Genomic DNA, 14,859 nt, shown 5'->3' on the forward strand with positions numbered 1-14,859 from the left:
TACTGGAATTAAGTAAACAGTTTTGTTTATTGGTCGCAAGTAAAAAAAAATTACTTAGCTATTTAGAGCTAGGTAGCACCAAAGCATTACTTAATATGACGCCTTTAATCCTTTGCTTTCCTAACTCAATGTTGAGATTAAATAACAAACAGGATCTTTTAGAAAATGAACGACGTATTTGTGTTAAATCATCCTTCAGTTCAGGCATCCTGTGAAATGGTGTACACGAAGCTGGGCGATATTTCTTCTAAATATGATCATTCGTCACATGTCACGACCGCGCGGGATGCAGTCAGGACCTGAATGAACACAGCCTACATCGACAAACAAATAATCCTGTCATATCAAAATGTTTGTTCTAGAACCGTATCACCGTACTTTTTTACAATATGCTTTATGTTTAGATGCACCATATTTTCAGTTTAAATCTCACTTTGTTCATGGGATATTCCAAAAATATTTGTATTTTTTCTTGTAACTGAGAGCGCTATTAGGAAATTCGTAAAAAACATTTTCAATGTTTCAACAAAGATATTTTCTAGCTCACACTGCTGTTGTAGGAAGTTCGTGATAATGTTAATGCCTAAATAAAAATGTTCTGTAAATAGAAAATAAATTTTGTTAAAAATAACGACTCCGTATTGTAAAATTAGTAACCACGAGGAGGAGGATAAGTTAAAGTAACTTATTCTCGTCCTCGTACCATTAATTTTCATCGTGGTAGTTATATTTTACGTTCATATACGAGTAGTACTAGTACGAGTAGTTACGAGTAGTACAAAAGCATAGTTATACTTACATTGAAAAAGAAATATAAAACAATTATGAATTGATAGTCAGCACTCGTCACGGTTAGCGCCTGCGTCTTGTTCGAATTAACCATGATCAAAGGAAAGCCGCAAAGGCATCGAACAAACCCACTCACTTTCTTAACTCATTAATCTCCCGCGACTCGAGGTCGCTGAGTCAAAAACTTGTCGATCTTAATAAAGAACCTGGCGTTGGAGGACACGATGCAATGAGAAATCCCGCGATAATGAGATCACAGTTATTGTTACCATACTTCTTTTACAAGTATTATTAAATTATAATGTTACGTCTGTAAAAAGTCGACAACAGTAATTATCCTGATAGTTTTACATGCCCATAGACCTCACACAATAACAGTATAGCAACATTTTAAATCGTTCATCTTCCACTAATGTAAGTTTGCGCATCTTGGTCATAATAATAAGTCTAAAAGAATTTTTACCCAAAACGTCAACGTCATCTTTAACTCGATGATTTATCTTAGCATTACCTCGATAACATCTAACGGCACAAGCCACTAGTCTTGCATCTTACAATTTTATAACCAGCAAAGAGGTTGGAAAGTAACTAGGTATTAAAAAACGTAAAAGCTAAAAGATTTCAAGCGAAAGCTTTTACAGTTTATATCGCTGAAAGCTCTTCATGCGTCGGATCTCCTTTATACGAGTTTAAAATATTAATTGCTTTTAAAAAGAACATTTCATATAACTTGTGTGCACAGAAGCTTTAATTATCATTGTGCCACGAACTTACAAAAGACAGATGAAGTTAAAGTTATTTCGTATTTTACCCATGTGATGATGCCTTTGTATACTGATGACGGAACCCACAAAGAGTTCATTAATTATTTTTAAAAAATAATACTAGATCTTTGTTATAAAATTATATTTGGTAATATTTAACATAATAGCTACAAGCTACTTCAGTATCATTACAGCCTTAATTAAGGTGAGCGGCGGCTGAGCCCTGTTTATTAAGTTATACAGCGCTTACCCTGACAAAGCCCCGCCAGGGGAGGGGACAAAGGAAGAATTTAATTAGCTGCTGATAAACTAATCGATTTTGATCCTCTCAAGTATTTGTATTTAATCAATTTTCATTGTCCAAACTAGTATTACCTGCTTCCAATATTCAACGGCGATGGTTAAAATTTTGCAATTATAGTTACCTGTAAGTTACGAGTTGTGTGTTTTGTTGTGATATGTTTTACTTCTTGTTCATTCAATTAATAGTTGTAATTCTAAGATACGAAAATTTACGTGCATTTAATGTGCTCGTGGTATTTCTATAACCAGGGCTGCCACACGTTGTTACATAAACTGCTATTCTACACACACGCGTCCCACAATCTACATCATGTATCTTGTCGATTATTTGTCACAACATCGACAAGATTTATCAACCTTTGTGAAGAATAAAAAACTACTTTGTTTTTTAATATTTTTATTTTTAGAACAGAACAATTTTGTACAATACATCATGTCGTTTCATAGTTGTTTATGATCATTTGATATTATCCATATGGCGTTGTCTTAGATATTCCGACTCAATTATTATCATAATATTTAAAATCAAGGTTCCAACTTAGGCCGCATCCAACTATCGTACTTATACATTGTTGAACAAACACTATTATGTAATCAATTATGTACATGAAAGAAAACATAAAACATTTAAATTATTTGTATACAAGGTGCTCTTTATAGCATATTTAAACAAATTTATTTATCGTATACAATGAAATATAGTAAGTAAATGTAAGTTTTTAAATAATAATTAGAAAAACGAATGACAATTTTACACAACCCTTAAGTATATTTGTGTTCACTTTATCTGTTTTCACTTTAACGATCTCACTTTATTTTTACTAGTTTGTTTTAATGTAATCTGGACAAGTATACAAAAACGGTAAAAACATTATTATAGTGATATTTTTATGTAACAACATAAATTAATTTATTGTAGTTATAGACATTAAGAAATTGAATATAATGTCTCGTTTAACAAAAAAAAACATTTTATCTTGATTTCCGCTTTATTTTCAATGTCACATTCCTTACAAAATCATTTTCCACTAACTTATGAATTACACTTAAACACTCATATTATCGTGTATATAAAACAGTTTATATACAAAGTTCCCTAATTGTACTAGTCCGGGTATGGGCAGGAATCACTCACGAGCAGCGTCAGGCGCCGCGACACGTCGCGTCACGCCGCATCACGCCAGCAGCGCGGCGGCGAGCAGGCTGTGCAGACAGAGCAGACAGCGCAGGCAGTGCGGGCAGCGCGGGCGGGCGGGCGCTGTTGAGGCGGCCAGGTCCCGCAGCGGCGGCCAGCGGTCGCTCCAGGCCGCGTCGCCCTGCCCACCCGCCTCCGGTCAGGTCGTCGTCTGCATTTCTACAATAGAAAAACACATTCTTTCAAAAAGCCCCCATTGACTGAAAGTGAACAATTAATAAATGAATAATGAAGGTTTGAACTAATAGGTGAGGTAGGCGTGTGACTGACCGAGGTTGTGCACGTGGTGTGCGAGCACGCCGCGCGGCGCCGCCGCCAGCACGCCGCGGTGCAGCTGCTCCAGCTCCCCCTCCCCGCCCCCCTCGCCACCCTCGCCCGCCACGCCCGCCGCCGCATCTGACACTGCTACTTATAGAATAATGTACACACTGACCAAGTAACTGTAAACCTTGCAGTTTATGCTGTTAAAACAAATGTTTTGTGAAAATTAACAATGAAAATGAGCATTACTTACATGTTGGTATCGTGTCGGTGGTCGGCGGCGGGGTGGTGCTGGTGGGAGGGGTGGTAGTTGTGGTCGTGGTGGTAGTTGTAGAGGTAGTGGTCTCCACTAAACAATAAAAAGTATTCAGATTAGTCGTTACATTTGGTTCCAAATATGTGATGATAATTCACTTCAAAAATCTTCACTTGAGGTTTTTGTAATTACAAAGATTAGATTTTGATGATTGTGAAATCATTGGAATCGTAGTTTACAAGTTGCACGTGCATTTTTTAACTATTTTATTATTGAATATGTGGTGTACTATGCATCTCGCTAGGGACTGACTGTGCAGAAAGAGGTCTGCGTGGGCCCCGTCGAGGGCGTTGTCTGCGTGGCAGCGGTAGGCGCCGGCGTCTGCGCGCGTCATCGCCTCGATCCTCAGCGACAACGTGTACGTATAGTCCTTCACTGCAGTCGTCATAGTATATTTTGACCCTAAAAATAATATATGCTTAAAATCGTTGTAAAAAAATCTAAGTATAAAAATGTGGTCAGCTGAGGCACGAAAAGGCTAAATATTATGATTTTATTGTCTCTGGTTTACTGTATGTCTTTGTGATCCTTATTAACTACTATAGTTTGTCACATTTTATTGCTAGCGTTCAAAGCCAACGAGTGGTAAAAAGTAATTCCATAGACACATTATATTCGAGTACAACACTTGTAGCAAGTACAATAATAAGAAATCAAATAGCTCTTCGACCCTCACGCCCGGGTCGCACGTGTCGTCTATCAAACGTTTCGCAGAACTAGTCTTTAAAGTAAATTCTTTGGATAGTAGCCAAAAAGCTGCTCGATTAAATAGCGTTCAAATGAAAAATGAAGATATTCTTAAGAGTACAATTAAAGTTCTATAGTGAAATATATTATTTCGAGAACCTACGTAGGTATTAAAATAACATAATTATAATAAAAAAGTAGCCAAATTAAGGTTACTTATTTTTTATTTTCACACTTAAATTACGGCTCCTTTCAAACTCATAGCTATACAAAGATAAAGAAGAAACATCTAGTTTCATCATCTTCCTCCTTATCTTACTCTCGAAGGGTCGGCGCGACAGGTTTTTGTCCTCAACATAAGTATCATACGTCATCTGAGTCATCACTCCATCATCATCATCATCTCCTTATCCTACTCCCGTAGGGTCGGCGCAACAGGTTTTTGTCCTCCACATAACTCTATCATACGTCATCTCAGTCATCACTCCCTTTTTGATCATGTCACCTTTTACACAATCCATCCATCTCTTTCTAGGTCTACCTCTACCGATGTACCCTTCCACACTGAGTCATCACTCCCTTTATTGAATTAATTTTGTGAACTAACCGTTGGAGAGCCGCTGTTCTCCATTGAGTGTCCAGTATGTCTGCGGCGGCGGGTGAGCGTGGGCGCGGCACTGCAGCGTGGGCGAGCTGCCCGCCGCCGCGCGCGCCGCCACCACCTGCGCCCACACACGCGGCGCGACTGCGCACACACATTGTTGTTTTAATAAAAAGAAAGTTAATTATCAACTGCACTACGCCTTTTAGTTTAAAGCCGAACTTACACATGACATTGACTTGTATTCTCTTGCTGACGGATGGCGGGACTCCGTTGGAGGCTATACATAAGTACGCTCCCGACGTCTCTCGCTGCACCGCACTTATGTTCAACCATTCACCGGTCCATTTGGAAACTGGACAGATTATGTTTAATTGTTTATCGTTTTTACCAGCTGCTGATGTAAGATGTTGATGCGCAGTGCGCTAGATTAATACAAATAATTGATTGTGTATGATTATCTCATACACGTTAGAAATTATAAAAGAATATTCACTTTTTACTTTATAAAGTAAACCGCAAAGCGGAGCGGTAGCGATAAATGCAAATTAGTTGAATTTATTTTTAATTTACAGAAGCTCGAGATTTCCTTTTGTTTAGCCGAGCGCTGTTGTTTTGTTGCTCAACTAATTGAATGCGGTTATTGTTAGCACAACTTCTTGTCCCGCTGAGGATAACTGATTATTTAACTTTTGAAACGTTATTTGTCATCCAAAACTTTAACTTGCCTTTATTATAAAACGCAGAAAAAACTCTAGAATTATACAATCTAACTATTTCAACACAGTTGAAAGAAGGCAAAAACCACAGAAACACGTAAAATTCGAAAATAGAAAGGAAATATGAGTAGTTAAAAGAGATACTTAAGAATGAACGAACCCATAACTTTGCCGTCCAATGTGAAGTGCGCGGCGTCCTCTCTGCGCCAGGTGAGGGCGGGCGCGGGGCTGCCGGACGCGAGGCAGCGCAGCGCGACGCCGGCGCCCTCCCGCGCCGTCACGTCGCCACTGCTCGCCTCGCCGTCGATGTCCGGCGGCACTACAGTACTTACATAGTCACATTCAAGAACGACCAGATGCTCATTTAACAGATGTTAGACCCTGATATTTCGATTAAGACAATGTTATCAATATTAATCACCATGGCCCCAATGTCTTCGACGTGAATACTAAAAAGAACTAAGTAAAATATGTAAGTGAAAGGTTGTTAGTGCGAACCTACGACCTGCAGACGGTGAACTTGGCTCATCATTGGCTGTGTGTTGAGTTGGCACATGTAGCGGCCGCCGTCCGCGAGTGCAACGTCGCGCAGCGTCAGCGTCCACGCGCCCTCGCCCTGCGTCACGCCCACGCGGGGGTTCTTCGTGATCACGTGGCTGCCGATTGATAGGATCGTCTGCGTGTCCACGCGCAACCACGCTACCTACATACGACAGCAGTCATTTTTATGAAATGTAATTTAGTAAAATCATCTAAAAGCATATTTGTCGACAACAAAATCTCAAATCAACAATCATAAATGCGAATTTTAGATAAATGGATGGATTTTTGTTTGAGTTTGTAGCCTAAACTGCTGTACGGATCTCGATGAAATTTGGGGTAGAAGTAGAACATAGCCTGCTTGCTTTTGTTTTTTTTTAATTCCACGCGGACGGAATCGCGGGGAAAGCTAGGATGAATAGAAAAAAATAATTACACCAATTGTCAGAGCCTGTAATGAAAGGTATGCCGACTTATTTTCCTCAAACAGTGCTCGTTCACTCAAGACGTTTGTTGTTTGGTTTCCTATAATCAACGTCAGCTTCCCGGCTCGGATTAATTAAAACTCTCGTTATCTTTGTATTATTTTAAAAATCATTCTGACTGACATTTTATTTCACTGTTGTAAAATCCGTATTTTTTTTAAATGCGTATTCAGATTGTTTTAAAGTGCAACAAAACATTATGGGATTTTGCGTGACAGGCTTAGACAGCAATTGGTGGAGGCGCGTATACAATCCATTTACCGAGATCCGCACGATACTATGCGTGACGCTGAGCTGATTTGCCAGTTTGTAAAAAAATTTGTGCCAACACTATTTGGTAGCGTTAGTTAAAAAAAAACAGTCTTTTTACATTCTTTACAGGCTGTTGACAGTAAATTACTCCTAACCTAGTTTCATAGCATTCTAGTGTTGTGTGAATTTTGATCAATGGTCGTGATAAAAACAAAGCATTCCAATTTCTATTCACACAGAGAGATAGGTCGCGAGCAAACTGAATGAAGTCGCGATAACGGCTTCGTTAAAACTGTTAATTACAACAGTACGTAGCCATTGAGTAGAGCTGGCGGCGGAAGGCAATGTGTATGAGGCAAATTATAGTGACACAACTGCGACCTACAGACACGTAGTACTCAGGAATTAACATCATGATAAACGTTTGATCTTAAGTTACTTAAATGCATTCTTTTTTAATTTTTAAATTGAAAGAATGTGTTTATCGAGTCTTCCATTAGAGTAGAGTATGAGTAGGGACAGAGTATGTTTTATATTTTGTTCTAATGCAATAGAGAAAACAACAGAACAGCCAAACAATATATAACTACAATTAATCTTTACCGGTTTACCTTGTATATCTGCAGGTTGCGGACCTTGCAGGTGACAGAGGCGTCCCGACCGACGGCCACGGTAACGTTGCTGCCCTGACCCATGAAGCTCGGCAGGTTGGCGTCTGCAACAATAACATACAATACAATGTAAGAACAAATCTTTGCGCTGAGAATTCTAAACTCTCAGTCATCACACTCATCAAAATTATAAATGAGATAAGTTGTCGCATTGCTAATTCTTTAAATTGATTTAACACAAAGTGATTTCGTATTCACGCATGCTACGGCCTCCGTGTACTAAAGCTGTTTTTATTAGTCGTTATCTCGTATGCGGTGACTCTTAAGACCGAGATATCGAGTAATGAAATTGCCCCCTCTAGATATTATGTTTTCAATGAATGTATAACTTTATAAATTTGCATTAAATGTATTGAAACAGAAACGTTGATAAGCACACGCCGCGGCAGCGCGGGGTGCGGGCGAGGGCCCGCGGGGCGCCTCGCCGCCGTACTTTGTTATTCCGCATCATTTACCTGAAAAAGATCTGAAAATTGCTTTGATATATTAAAGTATTAACTTACTTGCTGCGCGTATTATCTTCGTTTACTTTTGTGAGCCATTGAAAGAATGAAAGTAACATTACATTGCGGTCGTTGAAATATGTGAAATGAAATATAATTAAAAATACGAAAAATAAAATATGTTGGCCTTACGAAAATGAAATTACATATGTTCAATTGACTATTCATGGATTTAATCGAAAAAATTAATGAAAAAAAAAATTTTCTTATTTATTTTCTGAGACATTTATTAAATAAGTCACAGCAAGTAATATAGGTTGTGCAAACATCTATAAGTGATTCCAATGAGCGGTCGGCGGCGGCGCGCCCTCTGTTGCCGGTGACATGTGACGAATGCTCACATTCAGTGAGAAAATCGCGCGCTTTCACTACGCCATTTCCAAGCGCCCTGCGGTAAAGTATTTGGAGCAATATTCGAATGCCGGAATAGGTTTTCGCCTTTCATTGCTGAGGTTAAATAACACTTTCATACATTTTTTCATACGTATTTCTAAACGCATCACACCTTTTCACGGTGACATCATTATGTTTTTAATTATTGTTAATATTGTTAAGAGCGCTGGGATAGGGTAAAAACACTTAGATATTCACTGCACTTTTTCTTCCTCGCAGTTAACTTAAGACTTCTACTCAGTTCACTTTCCTTCATAAGAAAAAAAGTGGGCTCGGATCTGACTCTCCTTTTTTACCCCGAATTCGAATTAAATCTTCTTTTTGTTATTTTTTTGGCATTTTGTTCCAGTACTTTCTGAACTGTTCGAATCACATACATTTTCCAAGATGTCGCTGCGATAGAACATTCTAGAAACAGCGCGATTATTTCACGGACATGAATTCTGATGAATGAATTAGATGACGTCGCGACAATATGTATTGTAGTTTTATGTTTGTTCAATGTAATGTAATGCACAAATTTGTATACTAATCTGTGCGAAGCGCATTGTACAGAGTTAGTTGTATTTAGGACGAGTTTCTGAAAGAAAGTTTTTAAAGCAATATAGTGGTATAAGTCCATTCTCTGCACTCCACAACTATAATGGACTTGTACAACAATACCGCGAGCAGAGCGAGCTTTTATTCAGCAGAGCTTTAAGTGAGCTTAAACAAAGTTGTGAGAAAAAGAAAATATAAAACGATGGTGTTATTGAATGGTAGTTAGTTGAATGTATGGAGAGCTAAACGTTCAATACTGTTTAACGATGCTGCAAAATAAAAAATGAAAAAGGTCCGACTTATCGATAGATGAAACTACAAGCTCGTGGCGAAAGCGGAATATTCGGTCAGAAGCATAATTGCATAACTTGGCACGAAGTAAGGCTTGTCCAGTCTTACACTAAGCATGTCGAGAATCTTTGGAAGAGTTTCATTTGACACGACGGAATACCGAAATGGACCTTAAACAGTTCTCTTCGTATGCGCTACCTACAACTTAACAGACTTCAAAAGTTAAATAAAATTTGTAGTTAAAGCGTAGCTTTATTATTTAAGATGTTGTTACATATTTAAATGTCGTTTCAGTAATCGGCTGTTAGTATGTTACTTGATGATAAAAAAATGCATAATACGTGAAAGATTTATAAAAAAAGAAAAGACTAAATTCTACGACAACTTAAAAGATTTTGTTTGTACGTATGTTGTTGCCATTTAAAAACATAAATATGTGGAGACAGTATCTGCATACGCCGCAAACAAAGTCCTCGGCTTTGCGTTACAATTTACCGCCAAACAAACTAAGCTCGCTATTTGCGGCCCGCGCTGATAAATTAAGTGGCGCCCTCTGGTGTGCGCCCTCGCCGCGAGCCTTGCGGACGTACCCTCATTAATATCAGACACAATTTGCTCATAGCCCACTGCCTATCTCACATGTTTATTGTCACATTATAAACTGATACGTATAATATTAATTACAAAGTTGTATTTCATATAACGAGGCAACTTGACCTTCAAACAAAGTATAAGGTAATAAGCACTCGTACAAACCTAAAGACGTGAGCAATTTGATTAATGGATAATTCGGTTTTCGCACACAGAGGTAATAATTCAAAAGATCAGTCGATGTAAAGTAAGCGTCCTACGGGAACACAGTTGACGTGTAAAATAGTAAACAAAAGCATGGAATATCGCTTAACGCATGCGGGCGCTATCGATTAGCGAAACGCATGCGGGCGCCATAGCGCCATTACGCCATAGTATAATGGAACAGAAAGTCTCTCTTACTAAACATGCTGCATCACGTTTGAAATATATACTAACGAAGCTGCGTTCTAAAGAACATAAATCTTATAATAAATGACAAAAGATAACCTTTTCTTTCTATATTTAAGTGTTACAAATCATATCTTCGTACATTTCACGCTTTTAGAATACATATTATATTTGTTGAATTCTTCGAGCATAAAAGATAGAATTTTTCAAAGATCATAAAAACAAAGTACATGTTCAGCATTCGAGGCACGTGTTGTGAGAAAACGCGTCGTGACGTCACACATAATGTCCGTCCAACTGAACCATTGAACACGAATTCCCTTCGAAAGTAAACTATGTATTTTAGGTGGACCCATTACATTAAAAAACGATATACATACGAATCTATTCACAACATTATGATGCCGAGTACAAAATGATTCATCGCTCACTTGAAGTATTACTTATAATTTCCCTGAGGATTTAGTGAGTAATCATTTTCTTTTACGACGCCTTCACGCGGAGTATTCCCACTTTTATCAATAAAGTGCTTCAAAAATAAATTTTACAGGAAACGATTACTTCTTAATTGAAGGATTCCAAACAAGATAAAAAATCAATATATTTCTTATAACTTTTTCAATTTGAAATACTTTTATCCCAATAAAGGCGATTAAAATCTTGTTTCAGCTAGCTCAAACATGCCCTTTGATCCGTAGTTATGACAAATTTATTAGTTTCACGATAATGTTAACATCCGAATTGAAGCAATGTAGAGATTTTCAATAAATAAACGAGCGCGTTCGACCAATAGATCTTTGGAGCAAATACAAGGTTCAAATCTGGTGGACCTTTTCCGAGAAGAAAGGACAATACAATTACGTGTATTGTCGTATTCAATAAGTTTTTCGGTCACGCGACTCGGTGATTACATCGGCGACGGCGACGGCGACCCTCCGCCGAGGCGATATTGTCTCGTTTGGCCGTCGGGGCTCGGATCGTGCCCAATTTCTTTTATACAAACGACTGTATTCGGGTCCGGGTCTTAATCCTAATTCTATTCAAGCCGACCGCATACTATTGCTTGAAACGGGTTATTTTGTGTTTGAAGCACACGCAGGGGCATCTCATTTGAAGGGCCGAATCGAGTTTGCCCAACAAAGTTTTACTTGGCAAAGAGAATTCCTGTCATTTTACTACCGCACATGGTACTGGTTGTTTGCTTTGATAAGCAACATTTGGTTTATCTAAGCTTTGGTTACGATTCCATTTTACGTGACCACATTCAAGTGAAAGCTAAGCTACAAAAAGCATCTTCACCTCAACAAGCAGTTTAACTCCGCAAAGGATTTCTGTGTTCCTTTACAGTCTTAAAGGGGATATTCGTTTTTATGCTTATGTTGTAACAATAATTTACAACATAACACACACAATTATGTATTAGCCGTGTAATAGTTTTGATTTTGCAATAAAATGGAAGAGTTAAATTTTAAACAAAATTGCCCGTAAGATCATCTACTTCAATAGTTAATTACATTTATGCAATTAAATATATAAGCACAAATAAGTTTTTACAAAAGAGGATCCACATGGTAAGCAATCAGTTAATAACAACCGATTCGGCGAGAGTTTGACAGAAGCTGAAACTTTCAGTATCGAAGTCCGATCATAAAATCAAAGTTAAGTCATAACTGAAAACAATTTGGGATCGTAAATACGAAGGCCAATTAATTTGAGCTTCGTCGAACGAAACGGCGAAGATCCAATATCGTCTATCGACTACTGGCTGCCGGGTGCCGCCTTGCGGAGTGACCGCCGCTATGGCTCACTTTGGCGATTCCTTAATTCATATGAAATTGGCTTTTAGAGAAGAGACACTCTGTGGTGAAACTTCAATTACTTAGCTTATATTAGAAACGGATAATTTTATATTGTAAATATTCAGTTTTTTATAATTGCTAAAATGCTTAAATGATAAGACTTATCACGAATATTGATATGAATGTTTTTAATGTCATCGACAAAATTTGCTTTAGATTTGTGCTGCGCCCCTACTTACTTGCTCATTTTTACTTTTTTAATTTGATCAAAAAAAATGGTTCTTTGATTTTCTGTGCCGAAAATAATTCAACCCAGTTGTCGTTTAAAACACAAAAATCTATAGTAGGAATTTACTTATATCGAAAATACTCTTATAATCCCTTGATTAAAAGTACTTTTCTGTTGTACAAAGAAAGCTTTGTGGAAAACTGCTGCGCCTAATCTTATTTCTCCTTTGATTAAATCCAGCTAAAGTAGACTCGCTCCGGAGCGAAATGGAATATTCATTATTCAAGAATCGCTGGAGATTTTCAATGGCAGCACTTTTGATAAATGATATTGCGTACATCACGTAAAATTCATAGGAAATCTAAGGCTGTGTATACACCAAGTCAGGCCGTAATCGCAATTGTTAAGTTGTTACGGCTTGTTCATACAAGGTGTAATGTCCGAATGACGAGAACAAAAAAATATAAACTCCTTTACACATGTTGGGCTACCACCAACTATAATGCATTTGGTGTGTATACATCTTTAGAATTCATTTGATGTACGCACTGTCATTTATCAAGCTAGCGCGGGGCGCACAGATACGTCGTAATTCGATTTATACCGGATGTAAAGTCTACAGGATATAATTGGACTTCCGGTATTCTTGTAACGAGGTCAAAACGATATACTTATTAATTTGTTACGTCTCATGTCCATGTAATGTAGTAGAAAATATTAATGGTATATTAAATTATATATAATTAGATCTAAGGAATTAAATCTATTCTCTGAAATGCACATTACATTGTTACGACTATGTATTGCATAATGCAACATCAACATAACACATTGATATGATAGTAAGCTTTGTTATTTCAAATTTATATTTTATATTCTATTCTATGTATACTTGCAATTTAATTTTGCAAAGTTGTCTTACATTCGTTTGTGACATCTGACAGCGATTACAAATTATTAGTCATTGAAGGAAATCCACATTAATAAATTTATAAAAAAAGGATATTCAAGTATAGAATTGACAAATGTGTTCACATTTTCTAACCTGTAAAAACATTAGTACTGTGAATTCTAGTTACAATTTGTTACGTAGAATGTTGACATATTTAAAGTTAATTAAATTTAACTCACCAACAGAGTCCGTGCGATGAAGTAGCATTGAAATTCCTAAAACAATCAACTGCCACCGCCTGAGCCACATCACTGAACTTTGCCACCCCATTGTCACATAGCTGATGTGTTAGACATAACACTTGCCACCACCTGTTCTCTCCCGCTTGCCGTCGCCGCGTCACAGTTTATAGTCAACAACGTACTCGCGCGCGTCAGAGAGCGCGACGACACAGGCTCCCCCTGGTGGCCCGCACACTACTGCTCGCGAACTTCGCAGGACGGAAAAGGAGCGATCTTCCGCGCATGCGTGCTCCTACGTGCCAAACATTCTCTAACCCGTTCTCGTAATGTCATAGGTCACACAAACCAGACAAATTGTAAGATTTCAAAAAATTCCACTTTGAAGTGATTTTTATGCTGAAGCTGTGGGTAGTAAGTACGGCTTTCAGCTCCTAATGCAATTACTTTGCCGGTTTTATTACTACCTGCATTCTACAGTAACGTAAAGACACGATGTAACTTCGCTACGTCGTAGCGTGCGGATACGGCGTAGGCGCACGGTCGTAGCTACCTCTCCATTCTGCTTCACTGACCTTCCTTTGTTCAGTTATCATCTCCAGGAAATGCAAGAAATGAACACAAACTAATATTTTGTTCAGCAACTTCTTAGAATTTTTTTGTTCTCGAGACAAAATTATTAACCCGTGTAAATTTTGTTAAATCCATCAATTTCCTTCATTTTATTTAAATACTTTTATGCATAAAAATTGAACTAATAATGTAAAAATCTAAGTTCAACTTGACATTGAATTTCCCTCTCGAGAGTTCGCGCCGACGCTTTACTATTTACATTAGACCATTTTCTCATGTTCAGTTTTTACACACTTCTCGACGTTTTCCCTCGTATAAATCTTACCCCCATCAATCTTAGTATCCTTGGGAATACGCTTCGGGGAAATTTATAACATTGTAGGTTACCTTTTTGTTATTCTTTAAATAGCTGACCAACTTGTATTAAAGTGTAAACCATTTTAGTGGCGACTACTACTCATTTGCGTATCTAATAATAACAGATTACATGGAATAAGTCAGAAGAAAAGTAATATATTATATTATTATTATTAGCTTATTAAGCTTAATATCAGAATTTCATTATAACGGCAATGCACGGCACATTTAAAAAATTAAACATTTTATTTCCTGGTAGTATCATACGCAAAAAACATTGGTAAATTGTGCTTGATATTCGCCGTCCGCCGTTATCTGTCGACATCCAATAATCGAGCGCTGAGGGCAGATCTGCGCGTATTTTTTGAGGAATTCATGTGTTGTGATGTTTAATTTATCGAATTTGTTCCAGTTTGGTTGTCTCTGTGAACGTGTCTCAAGTGGGGGGAAGGGGAGGGGATGTTGGTCGCTTTTCATTA

At 37.8% G+C, this 14,859-nt stretch overlaps 1 protein-coding gene across 1 annotated transcript; it reads right to left on the reverse strand.

Moving 5' to 3' along the window:
- Nucleotides 1-2,999: 2,999 nt before the first annotated feature.
- Nucleotides 3,000-9,427, reverse strand: LOC106106026 (protein CEPU-1-like). Its single transcript, XM_013286549.1, has 10 exons — nucleotides 9,388-9,427; nucleotides 7,524-7,627; nucleotides 6,134-6,338; nucleotides 5,796-5,954; nucleotides 5,143-5,271; nucleotides 4,923-5,060; nucleotides 3,881-4,030; nucleotides 3,566-3,661; nucleotides 3,318-3,456; nucleotides 3,000-3,210 (listed from the first exon to the last, which is right to left on the reverse strand). The coding sequence occupies exons 1-10, from the start codon at nucleotides 9,425-9,427 to the stop codon at nucleotides 3,000-3,002; spliced, it is 1,371 nt and encodes a 456-aa protein (XP_013142003.1).
- Between the last annotated feature and the right edge of the window lie 5,432 nt (nucleotides 9,428-14,859).

The sequence above is a fragment of the Papilio polytes genome, unplaced genomic scaffold (assembly GCF_000836215.1).
Source record: "Papilio polytes unplaced genomic scaffold, Ppol_1.0 DF822511.1, whole genome shotgun sequence".
Lineage (NCBI taxonomy): Eukaryota > Metazoa > Arthropoda > Insecta > Lepidoptera > Papilionidae > Papilio > Papilio polytes.